Source organism: Thunnus thynnus, chromosome 10 (assembly GCF_963924715.1).
Source record: "Thunnus thynnus chromosome 10, fThuThy2.1, whole genome shotgun sequence".
NCBI lineage: Eukaryota > Metazoa > Chordata > Actinopteri > Scombriformes > Scombridae > Thunnus > Thunnus thynnus.
In genome coordinates this window covers 12,385,605-12,407,616 of record NC_089526.1, presented here as the reverse complement: position 1 = coordinate 12,407,616, position 22,012 = coordinate 12,385,605, and the positions used below count along the sequence as shown (strand labels likewise).

Sequence of the window (22,012 nt, the reverse complement as noted above, 5' to 3'; positions counted from 1 at the left end):
TATATTGAATATTATGACTTCTTACCAACATTTCACAGGAAATGTCAGCTACGGTGTGGCTTTGGTGGCTAGTGTACAAGTATAAACCAAGTATTATAGTTCCTCCTCCCTTTTTGAGATTTTGTATATCTATAAGACCCTTGTGTAAAACAGGAAACAACACATTTTTTGTTTTGAAGCTTTGTTTTTTATTTTCAACAGAATCCACCATTAAAAAAAATCAGAATAAAGGACCCAAATAATATTTCTGTGTCTGTGGGTGGTTTAATTACACCAGGTTACATAAGAATCATCTGACAAGGATCCATGATGTTGAAAGTACACTGTGGCTCAGCCTTTTGGGTTTGCTCACAATAACCAAATACACAGTTGGTTCACAATATAGTCTTACAAGGTTATGTCTGTACAGTAGCAACATCAAACTCAGAACTGGGTGGCTTGCTCATAATTCAAAGATTCAAGAGTCAGGGCTAAGTGCACCCATAATCAATGAACTAAAAAATCAATGGACTTGTTAAAAAAAGTTAAAAAAGTAAAACTGTATATCTGTGACATTTTAACAGGATTACAGTATTTAAAGATGCAATACATATATTTATTATCATTTGAGAATTTGTTAAGCTGTTTTATTTATTTCAGACCCCATACGGTTGACACAAAAACTGTGTGTGAATGATTAATTTGTTTCAAAGAAATACGATATTGTATGAAATCCCACAAAATACTGAAAACATTTTCAAGAATAGATAATCAAAATGCTGCCCAAAACATGCTCCCACCACCAAACCATATTGCATTATTTGATTCTCACATGTTATTGCACTTAATATTCAGCATCCTCTGTGCAGGGACAAGTCTGACTTTTCCAGCCTGAATTATCAACGTGCCAAAAGCATCAGAGCTGGCAGGAGGGTGAGGACTGGGGAGGACACCATAGCAGGAGAGAAGCCAAAAATGCTGCAACAGGAAGAAAGGAATGCATTAAAAAATAAATGATAAAATGATACACAGAGGATCTTTGACTCATCTCTCAAGGTTCTATCACACCTGGCTGTACAGCCTGTCCCGGTTTATTGGGGGAGATTTTTGTAAAATAAAATAATAGTTTGCTGTGCCTTATAACCTTACATGTCAGTGCCTTTGTTATGTGTCTGACCATGTGTAGACTGTTGAAGCTAGCATAGCAGTGTCAAACATCAATCAGTCAGCATTAAAATGAAGCTCTTTTTAGAACTAACAATCAAGGTGTATCGAAGTGTAAAATGTGAGAAGGAATGAATCTGAATACCTGGGATCTCGTGTTTCAGGATTTGGAGGTGTGGTGGTTGCGATCCTGTTAAAAGCATAACGTCATTTGAAAGGAATATAAGTAACATTTCTGCATCTTTCATTGAGTTTTGATATAGTTTTATAAAACAATGTCTTACTGTGGAGAGCATGGGCCATCATCTTGCTCTTTGCGAAGATGTCTTAACTTCACTGATCCCACTTCAGGACATGGTAGAGCACTTCCATTAATGAGAGGAGTGAGATCTAAAAAAAGAAGGCTTCAATTATAGAGCAAAGCTTCCACACAAGTGTAAAGTGATTAAAATGAATGTAAAATTCCAACCAGAACAGTTACAAAATCAAGTTTAGCAGTGAAAATAGTCTTTGTTGGCCTGCCTTGGAAGCTGAAGACGAAAATGGCACTCCCTCCCTTGAGGAAGTCTCTGTATTGAATGTCTTCCAAAGATGCAAGGTAGTGTCTGCCAATCAGTTTGCTTGCATAGACAGTCTCATTATTCTCATCTACAAATTGGGTGCCATTCTTACGGGGATCGTCCCAGACATAGGTTCCTGTTTACAGAGAGCATATTAAACATTAAAAGTAAATAACTACAGAGGAAATACTGTTACATTGCTGAAGTGGTGACTCAATCGTTTTCATTAGTGAATTATTTGAGGGATGTCTTTGTGTGGTTAAAACTCACCATCGTCATTGGTGGCGCTTGGGTCACTGGTGATACTTTTTTGCTTTGACATCTGCAGCTGGATGTTAGGGTTCTGATCTCGGATCTGGAAAGTCACTTGCCTATGTGGGCAGGGCCACTCCAGCTCATCATCATATTTACCAGACAACAGTTGCACAAACACTCCGAAAAATGTCTCGTACAGTATTGCCCCTACCCGGTAAGCATACCCCCCTCTGGAGTACTGCCGTGGGCTGTATATAGTGGTTCCATAATAACTAGTGTTCAAAAGTTTCTCAAAATCATTAATCTGCAAGGTAACGTGTGGACATTCGATCTCGGACAGATTGATGTCATCGATTGAGAAGCCGCCTACAGAGCTTCCTGCTCCTTTCCGAACCACAAACTCCACCTGGAAGTGCTTGGTGGCATCCAGGGAAACATGTTGGAGCTGCCAATGAGATGTTGGTGGACCTGGAGGGAGGATTTTGTGATGACCACATGGCATTACTTAAATATTAATGGGTGCACTTTTAGATATAGCTTAAATGCAAATTGCAACCAAGGCAAAAGGTAAAACACTGCTCATGGTTCATCTTAAATACAATTTAGAATGGAAGATATCAGATAATCATACAGGCGGACATTACCAGTGATCTGTCCCATGAGGCGGACCTTTCCTGTGAAGTCATGTTCATCTTGAAACTCTCTGATCCAGATGTTAAGTTCGTCTGACTCGTTCCCATTGTGATAGTAGTAGAATTGGAGACACTGGATGTGACAGTCCCGGCTGGGTCTCATCCTCTTGGTCTGCAGCGTAGCTGAGTCTCCCTCCTTACCTAATGTTGTGCTAGCATGCATGAAGTAACGTTCATCTTGACCTAGAATGTTGTCAAAAATGAATGTGTTATGGTGGTTCTTCAATTGTGATATCTATATAAAAAGTACCCACTGTATAATTCAAGTACACGGTATATCAGCAAAATTTCTATTAAGACTTTTCTCAAAGCCATTTGTCCCACTAAAATGATAAGTTAAACCTCTTTTTGGTAAATTTAGTCTAAACATGGAGATACAACTTTTGTTTCAATCATTTTCTTGTTCTGTTTGGGGCCTGTAGCAGCCAATAATGTAATAACTACTGTTAATATAATAACTGCCAATAATGTAATTATATTTCCATTGAGTGTGTATGTCTGTGTGTGTGTGTCATCAGGTTTTTGAGCAGCTATTTGAGAGAGGCAACAGTAAGGGTAAGTGTCATGAAAGCCTCACACTTTATAGCCAATAAATAAAACTTAAATAAAGTGATATAAGTATATTATTACAGTTATTACATTTTTTATGATTTTTTTAAACCCAGCTAATAAAGTAATAACCAGCCAATAATGTAATAACCTATTACATTATGTGCAAAAGTTATTACATTATTGGTTTAGAAATTTTAATACATTATGGGTAAGTTATTACATTATTGACTTTTATTACATTAAGAGTGGAAATATTATTACGATATTGGAAGTTATTACATTAATGGTAGTTATTACATTTTTGGCTGCAACAAGGCCTTTTATACCTTTATTTCATAGCTGACAGACATTTGAGAGTTGATGGGTACTGACATGCAACAAAAGGTCTCCAACTATATGCAAACTTTGTTTCATTAAATATTTTGCAATAAACACATGCAATGGTTTAAAGGATAAGTTTGGGTTTTTTCAAGTCTGTCTTAATATACTGCTAATGGCCCATATGTACGTGGAAATGGGCCATGGTTACTTTAACAATTCCCTCTCTCCATACTGGCCCTGAAACTATTCCCCCAGTACAGGGACACTGTAAGAGATGAGGGACAAAATCTACAGCCTCATTTTAGCTCCAGCTGAACTTTGGAATGCATTTTTGCACAGAATGAGGACTGTGAACTTTGTCCCACATTCCCTACAGTGTAGTTGCATTCAGAGAAAATAGTGTTAGGCCCAGTGTGGAGAGTAGGAATTGTTACAATGACCAAGACCCATTTCCATGTACATACTGACACGTATTCAGACAGTCTGAACCCTGAATCTATTCTTTAAGGTGAAAAATTAGATCTTTCAGGCCATTTTGAAATTTTACCATGTTCACTGCCACCAGTGTGGTCAGACATAGGACCACTGGCAATGTGTGTTGTCATCTCCCATTCAATGTCACTTCGTGAACAGCGATCCATTTGACACATGGTCCCATTGGTAAATCCACAGTACATCTTAAATGCAATGGTGGAGTCTGTAGAGGTGAATGAAGAGCACAGGATTGAGGAATATTGACTGACTCGGAGATATCAAATCAAAGCAAGAAAGGTTCTCAGTTTATTGAAGTCTATAGAGTATAAATAAGTAAATGGTGTATAATACAGATCCTTTAACTGTTCTCTACTACAGCTTGTCCATCTCAGCCTGCAAGTGTGTGTGCTTTGCAAGTGAAAATTAGAGTGTTGTGAATGTGACAAATTGGCCAGATTGGCAAAATACACGCAGGCTGTTCGCTAAGCCCCAACGCTAACAAATTTGTTATTGAGTCTTATATGTCCTCTCTGTCTTTATAATTAGCAAAGAGCAGTTTACAAAACATTCAGGCAGCAGCTTCTCATTTTTAGACTGTGCTGTTCGTCGCTTTCACTTGTTAAAATGTGAAAGCGACATTTTAACAGGTCTTGTAAGGTCTTGTAAGCTAATAATTAGGGACAGTCTTGAAATTCAGAAATTAATTCTGTGCAGTGACCATTCAAAATGTTCCTGTTTGGAACAGGCCGATTGCTTATTATTTCTCGAGAACCACATATATATGTATCAATTGACAACCGTATCAGTTAAAATGACAAGGATTTAATAAATTAAATGGTTTTAATCCAGACAGAGACTTCACCAGTGAGACTAAACTGAGGTTGAGCTGTAGAAACAGTTTACGGCCTTCCATTGATTCTGCTGCCAATCGAACATGTCTGCGCTCCTATTGGCTAGCTTTACTGCCTCTGTCTCTGTTTTTTTTCCCTGTGTGCACTTGTTCTTCTCTCTCAGGCAGCTTAACTGAGTGGGGCGCATTTGTCCTGCTCAGTAAGTCAGAGCCCAGAAGCCCCACCCCGCTGTGATGTGACGGTGTTTATATCAAACAGCACCTGCCTCACTCAGACACAGAGCTGAGCAACTCACTGTTCACTTGTTTATTCAAGTTTACTAAACGTGTCGCTTGTCCAAATAAATTCACACTGAACACTGTACTTCCTTTGGTCCTCAGCAGCACACCTGCCAAGTATGATGTCGACTCAGAGCCCAGAAGCCCAGCCCTGCTTTGATGTGATAGTGTTTATATCAAACAGCCTCCGCTGCACTCAGACACAGAGCTGAGCAGCTCATTGTTTGCTTGTTTATTCAAAGCTTATTAATATTAAATGTGTCGCGTCTCCAAAGTGCACCAAAAGATTGTCTGTCTTCACAGTAAATCACCTGTTGAGAGCCTGTCACTCACTTGTTCGTTCGTACTCAGTTCGCTCAGATCTTTTTCTCCTGTTTGTTAAAAATGAGTCGGGAAACCCACAACAAAGCCTAACTTTTAACATTATCAAATGAAGAGAGATGTCATCCGCTCTGATAATGGCGTGCAGTAGCAGAGCCCAGAAGCCCCACCCCACTGCTGCAGAGAGGAGCAGCTGATTGCTTGTTTATTCAGAGTTTAAGTTTATTAATATTAATTGTGCCACTTGTCCAAATTGCACCAAATTCAATACTGCACTGCCTTTGTTCCCCAGTAATGCACCCGCCAAGTGTGGAGTTGATCAGATGAACGGTTCAAGAGATATGCGAAGGACATACAGACATACAGACAGAGATTCCTTCCTTTAGTAGATAGATGATGATACCCAATATTAAAGTACTTGTATTGGCATCAGGACCACAAAAACCTGATCAGTACATTCCTATTCTGACAAAAACTCTTGGGAAAGAGGTTGGAGTGGATGGTTGGGTCAGTAAATCATCTGACATGGGAGGCTGCAGTTTGCATCCCATCTCCTACCAACAGTCAACGTTGGTTTCTGTTAACCATAATGTTTCCCTGATTATGACTATGTAATAATGGCAATAATTACTTTTCTGTGGATGATGGCACATTATGCTCACACAGATTTTAGTCATTTGAAACAAACAATCTTACAAATGGGTTCAGTCCCCTTAAAATCCAGGTACTTACTGCATCTGTAGAGGAGATTCAGCTCCCGAACATCACTGGAACTCACTTCCAGTCTCTGACCAATCACATTCTGGAATTTTGGGTCCTTGGTGATAATTGTAGACCCATTGCCATTACTGAAAAAATCTGCTCCATAGTGCATCACTGACCAGTAGTCATATGGGACTCCGTGGGTGGTGCTGTCTTCTGCGCTTGCTTTTCTAAAATTTCTCTCAAATCCTAGACACACATTAAAGCAACCATCAGTTACAATATACTGTATTGAAAAACATCAAGATCAACATAGATGCTTAAAACTTAATTCACTTATTATTGATTAGACAGCAAATTGTAAGTTAACCCCTCAACAAAAAAGATAAAATTTAAAAAATGAAAGAAATTATTCATGTCTACATTGATCTCTGCAGTGTTGAAAGTTTAAATGACAAGCCAAATAATATTAAAAAAATTAATTTAATTGATTAATTTAATTTTAATTTATTTACAATTTCAACTCTAATTTGACTAATTCTCTTAAAAATTATGTATTTTTATTGTTTCATTAGGCATTTATTAAGGATTATTTCAACATAATTTGATAAATTAATTCATTAATTTGTAAATACTTTTGATTATGCTTCTTTTACTTTACTAAGCCATGAGTTGATTATACTTTCATGTATTTATTGTTGGAGTCATTTATTCATTTACTTCTCCTTCCAGGTCCTTCATACACCTCAACATAATACATACAAAATAACAGGCAAATTATTAAAAAAGTATCAATGAAACCTTCTATGATGTTCTCAGGTACAATCGTCACGTAATCATCTCTGTCATATCTGGACTGTTCATGGAAGAAGCCAAGAGCATGAAGAAACTCATGTTCAGCGATGGAAAGGTCGTCACAGTAGTGGCCGATGGAGAGGACCTGTCCGTTTGGTAGTACTCGCCCAATATATGAATAACATCTAAAATGGAAAAGGCACTCATAAATATTAAACATTTATTACATTTATTAAATTGATATAGGTCTGATACTGAATAAATTAATACATTCATTTTAGCACTACAGGACCGACATGCTTTTAAATTTGGAAGAGTTAAAGGAAATGTTCACAATGTTTCAAGTCTGTCTTAAAACAACATTCAGGTGTCCATATGAACATCAAGAGGTTTTACTGTAATCACACCTCATGTGCATACTGACCATTAAAAGGTCCTTTAATGCGCTTTCAATGTAAGTAATGGGGGACAAAATCCACAGTTCTTGTTTTGTGCAAAAATGTATTTAAACATTTATCTTAAGTTACAATAAGGCTTCAGCAGTCTGAGTAAGTTAAATCAAGTGGATATCTTCAAAAGTTACAGTAGTTTTAGTATGAAATTCCCTCTCCCCTGTTGAGCTGCAGCGGAAGGATAGGTACAAAAAGAAGGAATTTTGCACTAAAAAGGCTGAAACTTTAGAAGATATCCACTTGATTTGATTAATTTTGATAGCTTAAGCCTCATATTACTTGGATAAACTTCTGAATATATTTTTGAACTAAACAAGGACTGTGGATTTTGCCCTCATTTCTTACATTTAAAGTGCATTATAAGAAGAAATTTTTAATGGCCAGTATGAACAGGAGGAATAATAATAGCAAGCGAAACCTGTTTCAGTGTTCATATAGGGACCTAACTATTGTTTTAAAATAGATTTCGATTGGTAGTTGTTGATCATACTGGAAAACAACACATCCCTCAATGAGAAACAAGTAAGTGCATTACTCACTGGGATAGGCAGTTGACATTTGACTAAGAATTCTGCATTTTATGTTAAAATATCATCCATCCAAGTGTTATTTTTCTATTACAATAAATTATTTTACTTATTAATTAGTGTGTCAATTATATAAACCTGTTTATTCTATAAAATGGCTTCCCAAAGTCCAAAGATGACATATTATCACTTGTAAATTGTCTCTTGCAAATGTTCACATATGATATTTTTGTTAGATAAATTGTGATTAATTGATTATCAAAATGGTTGAGGGTTAAATTTAGTTTATTATCTGAATGATTAATTGACTGCTATTTAAAAAGCTGTATTCAAATCAGCATTTCAAATAGTATATATAATTATTTAGTAAAACCAGAGAGGAAATTTACTTCACAACTAACAGCATGCGAAAAGTGTAGGACAATATATGTACAAATATATGAAAAGAAATACAATACATACCCATCATCTTTTTGGACAGAAATGTAATACTCCTCAGAGTCCCTTGGTTTGAAGTCAATGCATGACTTCAGCCTGAACTGGTCCAAGGCTTTTAGAACGACTCCTTTAGCATTCATCTCTTCCATTGTTTATGTGAGTTGTTTTATAGAGAAAAACAAAGAAATGTTAGACAATGTAAATGCAATAGATAAATGAGGTATTCTTGTGTACATTATGCTAAGCTGTGAAGGTTGGCGTGTTTGTTTTGCACAGTTGATGGCATGAAAGTACGTTGACTTTAAAGGACAATTTTTCAAGCTCCATGTCCCAGCTGACTGACACTTATTGAACTGTACTGCCTGCCGTACAATCACATAATGTATTCACTAAAGAGCCTATAGGTTTACTCCTCACTAACAGCTACCAAATTCTGGCTATTATGCAGGCAAAATAATAATTACCAAGGCTTTGGTCCAAAACATATGGAACTGGGGATGGCCATAATGCGTCCACATTATTAATGGAACTCCTTTGTGTTCCCTGTGGCTAAGATGAATAAGAAATGTTATCAGGTGAACTGGAACATAAAATCCATGCATACAGACATGTTTAACATTTTGATAATTTACCTACAAAATGGTTAACTCACCATCAGAATGTCATCATGCAACAAATCTAAGAAAAAGCATAAAGTCAGTTTTTTTTTTTAAAACAAAGAAATCAATAATTAGAAGAGTAGACAGCGAATGTTCCTTTGAAGCCATATGTTGACAAAACCACTAGTGGTGAGATTGTTTTGTCTAACTGGTGTTTCAAAGGTCAAGAATGAACTTTGAATCTCAAATATGAAGATGTTTAACTTTACCCTTGTTTGCTTCCATAATGTTCTTGTCCTGTCCAATTTCTACAAAAACACACAAGATGTTGCCTTTTAAATCACAGTATACTTAAATAATAATAATCAAGTTCAATTAAATTTATGAAATAAAATGAATAATAATAAACTATACCACTTACCCACTATCTCTGGCTGTAAAATCATATTTGATCATATCAGTATATGTAATCATGTAATTTTCAAACACAGTACACAACATGAGATATCAGTAAAAACACGATCCTACAAACTTACTACACTGATGGTACCATAAATAAAATCTAATCAAATTTGAGGTCTTCAAATTAGGAATTAATACTTAATTAAATAATTCAGTTTCTAATTAAACTGTTGATTCAAGCAGTATTTGGAAAGTCAATTTGACTTTCATTCTCCTTTAAAATAGTTAATTCTGAATGTAGCATGAATACATAATTTTACAGAAAGTACAGCAATAAATTAACTCTTACTGGTTTCAGGGTGAACACTGTTGCCAAATTCACCACAAGGAAAATGTATCCCTTCATCGTCACAGTCTGTCATGCGCCACACTTAAATTGTACAAAAGAGATTATATATATATAAAAAAAAACATGAGAAGACATTCAAAGATATTTATGATGTTACTGAAATGCATACTTAAATTTTTCATTTAATTTAATTTGAATTTAATTTTATTAAATTTGCCTTTAAAGAGGATATAAAATGTCAATTCTTGTTTACCTTCTGCCCGCCTGATTGTCTGTTCCTCAAGTGAACATGAGAAGCTTTGGCTGTGTCAGGACAGTTTTAAGCAAGCATGAAAACCCACACGGAAAAAACAAAACAAAACAGGTTCCACAGAACTGCTTTCATAAAAAAAAAAGTCATTGTTCACATGATTCTCAGGTATGCGAAAGTTGCTGTTTTGTTGGCAATACAGTAAAGATAGAGTCCATTGTTATGTGCTTTGTCATCACCTTTGCATGTCAGTTTGTTATCAGATTTTTTTGAAATGCACAGAATGTACCATAGTAATCTCCTTTAATCCCAGAAGACAGCCTACATCCATTTTTTTCTTTCAGGTCTTAATTACATTTGGCACTGCGCAATAGGATTTTACTAAGACAAGTGAAATGTGTAACGGGTATAGGTTGGACCCAATAGCAGCACAAATGACACGGGTATAAACTTTGCAGTCTTTATTTCACACGATGTCAGGGCAATATTAGCACGGTCGGAGAAACACAGTTTTTGAACCCCAATCTTCCACTCCCACAGCGGACAAAGACCAGGGAACAGGCAGGCAGAACTCAGAGTCAGGGACAGAAGGCTGGTGGGTTTACCGGGGCAGAGACGAGGGGCGATGGTCGAAGACAAGCTGATCAGAAACCGGGAAGGCAGTCCAGTGAAGATAGCAAGATGACTGAGCATAGTAGCGTAGACAATCTGACAAGGAGGGAGTGGGCCGAGGCAGCTTATATACTGGCTGATTGCAGATGATGAGCAGGTGGGAGCGCCAGGTGAAGGTGGTTGAACTAATGAGGGGTGTGGCAGAGCAGAGAGTGAGACTGAATGATTGGATGATTGGATGATTCCCACAGCAACAGGTGAGGGGGAGAGCAGACTCTGACAGAACCCTCCCCTCAAGGGATGGCTCCCGACATCCCTAAAAAGGCACTATAAACAGGGCAGGAGATGGGACTACAACTCCTGGGAGTCGGACCAGTCCACCTCCTCAGCCGGGTGGGCGGAGGGGGTCCAGTGGAAGGACTCTCCATCATCTGTAGCTTCCCCCAAGGAACGGTCCCCCAGAGGCCGGTCTGGTGGAGGCAAAGTGCGGGCTCCCCGACGGGCAGGCATCTTAGCTGGCTGGTCAGGATGACACAGATGAAAATCAGCAATGAGGTTGGAGTCGACGATGAAACGAGCAGGAACCCAGGATCTCTCTTCCGGGCCATACCCCTCCCAGTCCACCAAGTACTGAAGGCCTCTCCCCCGCCGGCGGGAGCGCATCAGGCGATGCACCGTGTAGACTGGACCCCCGTCAACAATGCGTGGAGGAGGTGGTGGCGGTGCTGCAGGGACCAAGGGACTGTCATGGACCGGCTTCACCTTGGAGACATGGAAGGTTGGATGGACGCGCATAGAGCGCGGGAGCTTCAACCGTACTGCAACAGGGTTGATGACTTTCTGTATAGTGAAGGGTCCAATGTGTTTAGGTGCCATCTTCCTGGATTCCACATGGAGGGGCAGGTCTCGGGTGGAGAGCCACACTCGCTGACCCGCTTGGTAAGTGGGTGCAGGGGTGCGGCGGCGGTTGGCGGCGGCAGTGTAGCGGTCCACAGACCGAAGGAGGATGGAACGGGCCCGGAGCCAGGTTCTGCGGCAGCGGCGGATGAAGGCTTGGACAGACGGGCAGGAAACCTCCTTCTCCTGGGTGGGGAACAACGGTGGTTGATAGCCGTATGCACATTGGAAAGGAGAGAGGCCGGTGGCAGAGCAGATGAGGGAGTTGTGGGCATATTCTACTCACAACAGCTGTGAGGACCAGGAGGAGGGGTTCTGGGAGGCCATGCACCGCAGGGCCGTTTCCAACTCCTGGTTCATGCGCTCCGTTTGCCCATTGGTCTGAGGGTGGAAGCCGGAGGACAGACTGCAGAACTCTCTCCAAAAAACAGAGGCAAATTGAGGCCCACGGTCTGACACCACATCGACAGGGAGGCCATGAAGACGGAATATGTGGAGCAGGACCAACTGAGCAGTTCTCTTGGCTGAAGGGAGCTTGGGCAGAGGCACAAAGTGGGCCATTTTACTGAAGCGGTCCACAATGGTCAGGATGACAGTATGGCCTTCAGAAGAGGGAAGGCCTGTCACAAAGTCACAAAGGAGATGTGGGACCACGGGCGGTGGGGAACAGGAAGAGGCTGCAGAAGTCCTGCTGGGGCCCGGCGGGAGGTCTTGTGTTGATTACAGACTGGGCAGGCTTTGACGAAGTCCTGGGTGTCCTCTTTCAAGCTGGGCCACCAGAAGCGCTGGAGGAGGGCGTGCTGTGTCCGTCGAGCACCAGGGTGGCAGGAGAGCTTGGAGGAGTGGGCCCACTGCAGCACCTCTGACCTCAAGGCTGGAGGGACGAACAAGCAGTTTGGCGGGCAGGAGCTGGGACCAGGCTGTCCCTCAGCCGCTGCTCTCACCCTCTCCTCGATGTCCCAGGTCACTGCGGCGATAAGACAGGACCCAGGGAGGATGGGCTCTGGCCCCTTTCCAGATTCCTCCGCTCTCTGGAATTGCCGGGACAGGGCATCGGGCTTGGCATTACGAGACCCAGGGCGGTAGGAGAGGGTGAAGTTGAACCGGGCAAAGAACAGGCACCAACGGGCTTGGCGGGAATTCAGTCTCTTAGCCGATCGGATGTACTCCAAGTTCTTGTGGTCAGTCCAGACCAGAAAAGGCTCTTTGGTACCCTCCAACCAATGCCGCCACTCTTCAAGAGCCATCTTCACCGCCAGCAGCTCCCTGTTGCCAATATCATAATTCCTCTCGGCAGGCGACAAACGCCGAGAGAAGAAGGCACATGGGTGGAGCTTCTGGTCAGTGGCAGAGCGCTGGGACAGGACAGCCCCTATCCCCACATCAGAGGCATCCACCTCCACAATGAACTGGCGATTAGGGTCGGGCATCTGAAGGATGGGTGCTGAGGTGAACCGTGTCTTGAGAGTTTGGAAGGCTTTGTCAGTGGAAGGTGACCACTGAAAAGGCACCTTGGAGGAGGTCAGGGCAGTGAGAGGAGCTGCCACGGAGCTGTAATTGCGGATGAAGCGGCGGTAGAAATTGGCAAAGCCCAGGAAGCACTGAAGCTGTTTGCGGGACTCAGGAACAGGCCAGGAGGTGACGGCAGAGATTTTAGCTGGGTCCATCTGTACACTGTCTTTTGCGACTATGTACCCCAGGAAGGACACTGAGGAGGCATGGAACTCACACTTCTCAGCTTTAACAAACAGGGAGTTCTCAAGGAGGCGCTGGAGGACGGCTTGGACATGGTGAATGTGATCATCTCTGGACTGGGAGAAGATGAGAATGTCATCCAGGTAGACAAAGACGAACCGGTTGAGCATGTCTCGAAGAACGTCGTTTACCAGGGCCTGGAAGACGGCGGGGGCATTGGTGAGGCCGAATGGCATGACGAGGTACTCGTAGTGCCCTGTCGGGGTGTTGAAGGCCGTCTTCCACTCGTCTCCCTCTCTGATGCGGACAAGGTGATAGGCGTTGCGCAGGTCAAGCTTGGTGAAAATGGTGGCCCCCTGGAGCAGCTCGAAGGCGGAGGAGATGAGTGGCAGCGGGTACCTGTTCTTGATAGTGATGTCATTTAGCCCTCGGTAGTCAATGCAGGGTCTCAGGGTCTTGTCCTTCTTCTCCACGAAGAAAAAACCCGCCCCGGCAGGAGAGGAAGAAGGACGGATGAGACCCGCAGCCAGAGAGTCATTGATATAAGTCTCCATGGCCTTTCTCTCGGGCTCAGACAAGGAGTACAGGCGCCCCTTGGGGGGTGAAGTCCCAGGCAAGAGGTCAATAGCGCAGTCGTAGGGACGGTGCGGAGGCAGAGATGTGGCTTTGGCTTTACTGAAGACCAGGCAGAAGTCATGGTACTCCGGCGGCACCCTGGAGAGATCGGGCGAGGAGCTGGGGCTGGGGGAGTGAAGTGGCAAGGAGGCTTGCTGCAGGCACCTGAGATGACAGGAGGGGCTCCACCCTTGAATGGCCCCCGTGACCCAGTCGATGTGAGGGTTGTGAAGACGGAGCCAAGGATACCCCAGGATGAGAGGCAGACGGAGTGAGCTCAGGATGTGAAACTGGATTGTTTCGTGGTGGTTGCCAGAGAGCAGCAGATGGACAGGGGAGGTTTGATGTGTGATGTTGCCCAAGATGTGTCCATCTAGGGCTCTAGCGGGAACTGGTTGTGGCAAGGGAACCCGCCCGAGCCCCAACTGAAGGGCCAGCTCCTCGTCAATGATGCAGGCATCAGCCCCAGAGTCAATGAAGGTAGCCATGGTGTGGGGACCGTCCGGAAGGAGGAGCCGGGCCTGGAGCAGAGCTCTTTGGGGACGGGGAGACACTAGGGAAGTTGGGCTCACCAGGATCTCCCCCATTACTGATGAGCCCTGGCTTTTGCTGGACATCTCGAGATGAAGTGCCCTGCTGCTCCACAGTAAAGGCAGAGGTTGGCCTTACGGCGATGCTCCTTCTCCTCTGGGGTGAGGGAGGTGCGTCCCAGCTGCATAGGCTCAGGATCCCCTGTCTGCAGAGCTGAGGAGGAGGCAGAGTTGGCTGCGACGGCACCCCTATGGGAGCGGGACGGCAGAGGGCGATGGCCTCCCCCTTGACGCTTCTCTCGTCGCCGGGCCTGGATGCGGAGGTCGATGCGGGTGGCCAACTCAACCACCCCATCCAACGTGGTGGGCAGGTCATGGGAAACCAGTTCATCCTTGATGTAGTCGGCCAACCCGTGGAGGAATGCGTCACAGAGGGCCGAGTTGTTCCACTTGCTTCGGCTGGCTCTGGTGCGAAAGTCTATGGAGTAGTCTGCCACTGTTCTCTCGCCCTGTTTCAGTCCAATCAGACCTCCGATTGCCTCAAGACCACAGGTATCCAAGCCAAACACCTTGCGAAGCTCTGTGGCAAACAGGTCAAAGGAAGCACAGGCTGGTGACCGTCTCTCCCACTCGGCTGTCCCCCATAACCGAGCTCTGCCCGTCAGATGGTTGATGACGAATGCAACCTTCGCTCCCTCAGTGGCGAAGGTGTGGGGCTGCAGAGCAAACAAGAGAGAGCAGTTGGTGAGGAAAGGGCCACAGGTCTCTCGGTCACCCTCGTAGCGCTCCGGGATTCCCACCTGGGGCTCAGGGGCATCCATGGGTGGCAAAGGGGCTGGAGCAAGTGCAGGAGCGGTAGCAGGCGGAGCAGGAGGAAAAGCAGCCCCAGAGGCTTGAGGGGCTTGGGTTAGCAGGGCTGTTAACTGCTGCAGCTGTCCAGCTAACATTGTTAGCGCCTGCTCGTGGGCTGCTGCTGCCTGTTTGGTTTCAGTCACTGCTGCTGTCATCATGGCCTCATGTTGTTGAAGGACACCTTCAATCCTTTCAAGGCGACTCAGCGGTGAGGGTTCGTGCGCTGGATCCATAATTGGTCAGATTGTACTGTAACGGGTATAGGTTGGACCCAATAGCAGCACAAATGACACGGGTATAAACTTTGCAGTCTTTATTTCACACGATGTCAGGGCAATATTAGCACGGTCGGAGAAACACAGTTTTTGAACCCTGATCTTCCACTCCCACAGCGGACAAAGACCAGGGAACAGGCAGGCAGAACTCAGAGTCAGGGACAGAAGGCTGGTGGGTTTACCAGGGCAGAGACGAGGGGCGATGGTCGAAGACAAGCTGATCAGAAACCGGGAAGGCAGTCCAGTGAAGATAGCAAGATGACTGAGCATAGTAGCGTAGACAATCTGACAAGGAGGGAGTGGGCCGAGGCAGCTTATATACTGGCTGATTGCAGATGATGAGCAGGTGGGAGCGCCAGGTGAAGGTGGTTGAACTAATGAGGGGTGTGGCAGAGCAGAGAGTGAGACTGAATGATTGGATGATTCCCACAGCAACAGGTGAGGGGGAGAGCAGACTCTGACAGAAATGTCAACGTCTATCTTTCTGTGTAATTAAACTTGACAATCAAGTCAAATGAATCTATGTTAAGTAAATGTTAAGTGAGGTTTAAAGTTCTGAACACTTCTTACCACAAACTCAACTTAAGTTTTGTGGTTGAGATTTTTTCATTTATTAAATTTATTGAGGGTGCATCAGTAAGGTTGTCTGTTTATTTTGGGGATCCATGGTAGATTAAAACAAGACTAAGCAGCTCTTTGAGGCTATAGGCACTGCTGACATGCTCACATTGACAATGCAAACAACCTGATGTTTAGCAGGTATAACGTTTAACAGTGAGTAGAATATACATGATAAACAATACATCAGTGGGGTAGTAAAGCAATTATATATATTTTTATCCTTAAGTATTTTATTTAATCTTTGTTTCTGATTTACCATTTTTTGGCTAAATTACTTGTTTTGCCTTATGCACTGCATTGTACTCAATTGCTCTTAGATTTTTTGACAGAATAAACTGACAGTTACAAAAAATTTATAAAAAAACACAGCTCAAAGGAATAGAAATGACTGCACTGAAAGTCACAGATGTTTGTCCACAATAAACTGTGGAACTTTTCCTTTGTAACTTCCACAGCTCCAAATTTGAAGAAACAGGTAAAATTAGAATTAAAAATTGTATGCACACTTACAGCTGGCAAACATAACACACACACACACACACACAAAAACTGAACATCTTAAGGACTTTTTTTATTAGCAGGTGATTGAGTTTGTTCTACAGATTCCATTTACTGCTGGGTTCATGTACGGCAGGTAGCTGAATGGCAGGAAACACGAAGAGGCAGGAATTCTGATGAGTGAGTTATGTAAGAATCTCTGATGGCTGTTGTGTATTTCCTAAAAGTAAGAAACAAAAACATCATAAGATAAAGTAGCAAAATACATTCAGAGCAATTCCACAACATGAGCGAAGGGAAACTTACCATTATGGGGCTGGTCCTCTTGGAAAAAGGCTGATTTAGCGTGACGTGGCTTTCATGTTTGGTCTAAAGAATCACAAACTCAGTAAATGTGAGCGTTGAATATTAAATGTGAATGTAGATTTACTAATTGAAGATCTCCATGATATTTAAAAGTACACTTTAGCTCAGCACTTAACACTTAATTTCATAAAGCTTTTTGAACTTACCCTGTGTCACACGGGTTGAAGTTGTTTGAGGAAGTTGTTGTAAATTTGCTTGGCAGAAGTTCTGGACAAGGCAGAGTGCTTTTATGCTGCAGACTGGAAATGTCTTGAGAAAATGTGCAAAGATTTAAACAAAGCCACAATATCAAAATGAAAAAAGAGGTCAGTGTTGATAAATGATCCTTGATTATAGATTTTTGGGTTAAGAGTGCGGTTTCCACCACAACGTGGTTACTTTTTCTGATCAGAGAAAAAAGTCAAGAGAAGTTTGCATAACTGTATATTAGAGAAAAGAATTACAACTAGTAGATGTAACAGTTCACATCTGCGATATTTAAATTGAAACAATAGGCTATTAGCTTGAATCAATAATGTGAAATTTTCCATTACAGCACCAAAGATCTAGTTAATAATAAATCTGATCAAGATGAGACATGATAGCAAACCTTTCATTGAAAAGAGGAAGACAGCAGTACCCCCCTTCAGGAAGTCTTGGCTCCTAACTTGCTCCAGAGATAGAAATGATTTCAGCCCATAGGCTGGGTTCACATATACAGATTCTTCATTCATTCTAATTCGTCTTCCCACTGTACGAGGGTTGTCAAATGTGGCTGCAGAAAAACATAAAGCATGTCTCCTTACAGATATGTACATGTCAGTGGTGACAGTATTACAAATGATTATCCATCATGGTAGAACATGGAGATATCTCTAATGAAGACTTACTGTTCGATGGATCAGTGGTCAGAGTGATCTGCTTGGACATCTGTTGTTGAATGTGAGGGTTCTTGTCCAGCATGATGAAGGTCAACTGCCTCCATGGGCAAGGCCATTCCAGTGTTGAATCATAGTCACCTGACACTAAGCGAAAATACACTCCAAAAAAAGTTTCTCGCAAAGCAATTACCATCTGATAAGCATAACCTTCTGGAGAATACACCCGAGGGCTGTACAGGTAAGAGTTGTAGTCAGTGGTTGTCAAAAGCCTCTCAAAGTTCTCAACCTGCCAGATATTATGTGGACACTCAGACTCAGACAGGTTGATGTCATCAATGGAAAAGCCTCCCGAAGAGTCTTCATTTCCATTATGCACCTCAAACACAACCTGAAAGGGCTTGGCAGCATTCAGGGGAACCCTGTAATACTGCCAATCAAAGGTTGGTTCACCTGGAGGGGAAATAAATGCTTTTATCAATTTCTGCTCATAGTTTTCATCTTTTTTGCTTCTGACTTGTTTTTTTTTAGTCATGCTAGCTGGAAGGCTTTATGGATGGCAATCAATCTATCAGTCAATCCACAGATAGTTCATACTGAAATATCCCAACAACCATTGGAAGGACTGCCATGAAATTTTGTATAGATATTTATGTAAAAACCTTAGAGATCCCCTGATTTTCCCAATACTGATTTATGATCAAACAGCTGCAAAACTAGTGACATTCCCATCAACTCTGAAAGAAGCATTTCATGTCATATTACATAGAAAACAGTTTCTCTAATTATCTCTCTGTTTTCCTCACCAGTGATCTGACCCATGAGGCGGAGATTTCCTGTAGAGTCCCTCTCATCCTGGAACTCCCTGATCCAGATGTTGAGCTGGTCCGATTCACTCCCACTGTGGTAGTAGAAGAACTGGAGACACTGGACATGACACTCCCTAGAGGGGCTCATCCTGTGGGTCTCCAGCCAGGCTGAATCTCCCTCCTTACCTGATGATGTGCTAATATGCATGAAATAACCTGGGGAATGTTTAGGTGTGATCATTTTTCAGCCAATTTTTGTTTTATTTGATATAGCAGGTGTTGAACTTAATATCTAGCTTGTTAGGACAGATCTTCAGAAAGTTAGTGTTAAGTTCTTTACCCCCCATCTTATCAAGGTTGGTGTGGTCAGTAAAAGGTCCTCCAGCAGCAGTGCTCACTCTCTTCCAACCTTTGGTCAAGCCTTTTTCACAATAGCTCATCCCACAGATGTCGACATCGGAGAAGTTGCAATGCTCCATAAAAGAAACTGATGCATCTGTGGTCACACAGCAAAAACATACATCAAATAAGACACAATTAAAACATGTCTTTTTAAGTAATGTATAATGAGGAAGTGCATCATTCTCATTATCATGCGAGCAGTGTCAACTTACTGCAGTTATAAAGGCGATTCAACTTATAGACATCTGTTTGGCTCATTTCGATTCGCTGGCCAATTTTGTCCTGGTACTGTGGTAGCTTAGTGGCAATCGTGATTCCCGAGTTTTTGGAGAAGAAACTTTTTCCATAGTGCATTACTGATAAGTAGTCATATGGAGCATTAAATGTTGTACTAGAACTTGGGGTTAATTTCTGGAAATTATCTCTGTATCCTGTTGACCAAGCAGACATGGACATTCATGGTTTAAAGATATTTATTTTTTCTGTTGGTTATAACATATCCAAACTGAAATCAGAATTTAAAAATCAATAATACAAAAATCTCTGAAAATTGTTTTGTAGTGCCAATGTTTTATGCAGGTTCTTATTTATAATCAGCAGCTTAAGCTGTTTGCTTCTATTTTTCACTTCATTTTTAATCATGTGAAGCACTTCTGAGCTGTGTTAGTCACACAGGGATCTTGTTTACTGTAAACTGCTGTGAATAGTGTCTCCTGGCAGCAGAGCAGAAATTAAAGATATATTTTTTGTTTAAGAAAAATCTGTTAAAACCAAAAACAATGAGCCTTAAATTTTGAGGTCTAATATTGCTTTTAAATATTGTTATGGCAAAGTATATCTGACAAATGCTTTAAAAGATGGGGATGCTGATTTCAAACCGTCTTTGATGTTTTTCCAGATAATGGTTACGTAGTCATCTCTGTCGTATCTTGATTGTTCATGATATAAGCCCAAAGCGTGGAGAAACTCATGCTCTACTGTGCCGAGACGATCGCATCGATGACCAATGGAAACAACTTGGCCACTTTCAATAATCCTTGAAACATAAGAATAACACCTGCAGAGAGCAGAGAAGTGACACATAGTAGACAGAGTAAATCAATTTGAAGTTTAGATTGCCACAGTGGAAAGTTAGTAGATTATGTGTATGGAAAAACAGAATTACCCTTCATCCTTTCTGACTGTAAGGTAGTATTCCTCAGACTGTCTGGGCTTAAAATCAACACATGACTTCAATCGGAACTGCTCAAAGGCCTGGAGAATGACTCCTTTAGTGTTCATATCTGTGCTCATAGACAATAAAATCATTATTAGCATGTAGTTGGTTTTCTGATTTGATCATACCTCAGCAATGTATAAACAGTTATCAATAGAGAGGGTCTACAGACTACTGTGTAACTCACCAAGGTTGTCTTCTAATACATAAGGAACAGGGTTGTCCCACAGCTGCTCAGTATTTAAAATAGCGTTCCTGGCAACCCTTGTTTTCATATTAATTTCCTTGGGAGACGTAAAGGCATTAAATTAATAGACACAAACCCAACAAGCTATCCAGTAAAAAAATATTGCAATATAAAAAGTGGTGCTCATTACTTACTTGCATAATGTCACCCTCAAATAAATCCAAACCTGGAAGGTAAACAAAAAGATGTCTGCTGTTGTCACTGAAAGCTGCGACAAAAACTACAACAGTACATTGCAGGATATTGTTACTAAAGTCAAGTCAGTTTTATTTACATAGTGCCAAATCACAACAGAAGTTATCTCAGGGCACTTTTCACATAGAGCAGGTCTAGACTGTACTCTTTAATTTACAGAGACCTAACATTCCCCCATGAGCAAGCACTTGGCGACAGTGGCAAGGAAAAACTCCCCTTTAATGGGAAGAAACCTCGAGCAGAACCGGGCTCTAGGTGGGCAGCCATCTGCCTTGATCAGTTGGGTTGAGAGAGAAAGAGAGAGGGGGAGAGGGGAAAGACCACATGAACTAATTGTGCATTTTCTTTGCCAGTACTTCTATAGGTTACTGTTCCAGAGGAGGCAAGAAATATAGTATCTCATTCATATATTTACATGCAGTATATAAACAACTAAAATCTTTACCCCATCTTACCTTCATTTATTTCAGTTATGTCCAAGTCCTCCTCATCATCGATATCTTAAGAATAAAACAAATTACATTGTGAGATTTACACAAAAATACATTCTATTTTTTTTAGACCAGCTTACACTGCATTTGTATTTGTGCTCTTTATTGTATGTATGCATTATGCTATCTTTTGATTTAAATATGTAAGAGGTGCCCACTTTGCAACCTTCCAAATCAAAGTTATGTTATTCCTGTTCTATATATGGTTTTACCATAACAGCAAATGTCAACAGATTGTTTAAATATTAATGATATTTCAATAACATTTTGGCTTTTGATTTTATTTCATTAAAAACAAAAAGCCTTACCTATTAACAATGGCTCAAAAGACTGAAAATGAATAAAAGAGAGTATCTAAATAGAGTAAATTCAAATTCAAAGATACTACTTTTTGTAATAATACAAATAAGTAAATGTACTTACCTTGGCAAAGTGAAGTATGCTCAGCAGAACAATTATGCAGTTATACATTATTGTGAATGAATGTCCACAAAATGGTAAAGATCGACAATTGGAATATACAGTATTAGAAATAAATACAATGAATAAATAAAAATGACTAAATGCAATTGAAATATCGACACATCTAAATGCCTCATAAATAAAAATCCTCAGTTCTTGAATCTATAGTCGCATTCTGCTGTCTATTTTTGATCTGTTCTGCTATTTCCACCAATTCACTAGTCTCCTCAAAGGATTCCTAAATTTTGTTCCTGTATTAAGACCATTATCAGATTTTCAATTTCCATATCTACTGTACAAGCTACAACTCTACCTAATATGTCAAAAACTCCTACTCAAGTGAAGACACAGAGTAGTTTGGGATACCAAACATGTCCTTCCACAAACATAAAAGGCCTCACTAATTAAAGA

At 41.6% G+C, this 22,012-nt stretch overlaps 3 protein-coding genes and 1 long non-coding RNA gene across 4 annotated transcripts; all 4 read right to left on the bottom strand.

The window, feature by feature from the left end:
* Window positions 1-612: 612 nt before the first annotated feature.
* Window positions 613-9,279, bottom strand: LOC137190586 (meprin A subunit beta-like). Its single transcript, XM_067600128.1, has 13 exons — window positions 9,230-9,279; window positions 9,014-9,039; window positions 8,826-8,910; window positions 8,386-8,503; window positions 6,951-7,129; window positions 6,180-6,398; window positions 4,071-4,220; window positions 2,603-2,833; window positions 1,974-2,426; window positions 1,666-1,839; window positions 1,428-1,533; window positions 1,289-1,333; window positions 613-957 (listed from the first exon to the last, which is right to left on the bottom strand). The coding sequence occupies exons 1-13, from the start codon at window positions 9,243-9,245 to the stop codon at window positions 879-881; spliced, it is 1,881 nt and encodes a 626-aa protein (XP_067456229.1). The 5' UTR covers window positions 9,246-9,279; the 3' UTR covers window positions 613-878.
* Window positions 9,280-10,924: 1,645 nt separating this feature from the next.
* Window positions 10,925-12,031, bottom strand: LOC137190660 (uncharacterized). The gene is made up of 2 exons (XM_067600181.1): window positions 11,920-12,031; window positions 10,925-11,748 (listed from the first exon to the last, which is right to left on the bottom strand). Exons 1-2 carry the CDS (start codon window positions 12,029-12,031, stop codon window positions 10,925-10,927), a joined length of 936 nt encoding a protein of 311 aa, XP_067456282.1.
* Window positions 12,032-16,660: 4,629 nt separating this feature from the next.
* LOC137190585 (uncharacterized) lies at window positions 16,661-17,162 on the bottom strand. The gene is made up of 3 exons (XR_010930244.1): window positions 17,069-17,162; window positions 16,863-16,925; window positions 16,661-16,776 (listed from the first exon to the last, which is right to left on the bottom strand). It is a non-coding gene; the product is annotated as an uncharacterized lncRNA (long non-coding RNA).
* A 105-nt stretch (window positions 17,163-17,267) lies between these two features.
* On the bottom strand, window positions 17,268-20,481 carry LOC137190659 (meprin A subunit beta-like). Its single transcript, XM_067600180.1, has 9 exons — window positions 20,394-20,481; window positions 20,156-20,273; window positions 19,869-20,047; window positions 19,203-19,421; window positions 18,921-19,084; window positions 18,586-18,808; window positions 17,792-18,232; window positions 17,512-17,676; window positions 17,268-17,305 (listed from the first exon to the last, which is right to left on the bottom strand). The coding sequence occupies exons 1-9, from the start codon at window positions 20,479-20,481 to the stop codon at window positions 17,268-17,270; spliced, it is 1,635 nt and encodes a 544-aa protein (XP_067456281.1).
* Window positions 20,482-22,012: the final 1,531 nt, after the last annotated feature.

What these genes read in the sequence shown, in the direction of transcription:
- LOC137190659 (XM_067600180.1), bottom strand. Translation starts at nt 20,481, where the DNA reads ATGAAAACAAGGGTTGCCAGGAACGCTATTTTAAATACTGAGCAGCTG. An exon ending in CCTCATGGGTCAGATCACTG is followed by an intron (nt 18,233 to 18,585) that starts GTGAGGAAAACA and finishes TTTCCCCTCCAG; the next exon opens with GTGAACCAACCTTTGATTGG. An exon ending in GACCACTGATCCATCGAACA is followed by an intron (nt 17,677 to 17,791) that starts GTAAGTCTTCAT and finishes GTTTTTCTGCAG; the next exon opens with CCACATTTGACAACCCTCGT.
- LOC137190660 (XM_067600181.1), bottom strand. Translation starts at nt 12,031, where the DNA reads ATGGCCCACTTTGTGCCTCTGCCCAAGCTCCCTTCAGCCAAGAGAACT. An exon ending in TGTCGATGTGGTGTCAGACC is followed by an intron (nt 11,749 to 11,919) that starts GTGGGCCTCAAT and finishes TGTTGTGAGTAG; the next exon opens with AATATGCCCACAACTCCCTC.
- LOC137190586 (XM_067600128.1), bottom strand. An exon ending in TCTGTCCAAAAAGATGATGG is followed by an intron (nt 7,130 to 8,385) that starts GTATGTATTGTA and finishes TTTCCATTTTAG; the next exon opens with ATGTTATTCATATATTGGGC. An exon ending in TTTCGTCTTCAGCTTCCAAG is followed by an intron (nt 1,534 to 1,665) that starts GCAGGCCAACAA and finishes TTCTTTTTTTAG; the next exon opens with ATCTCACTCCTCTCATTAAT.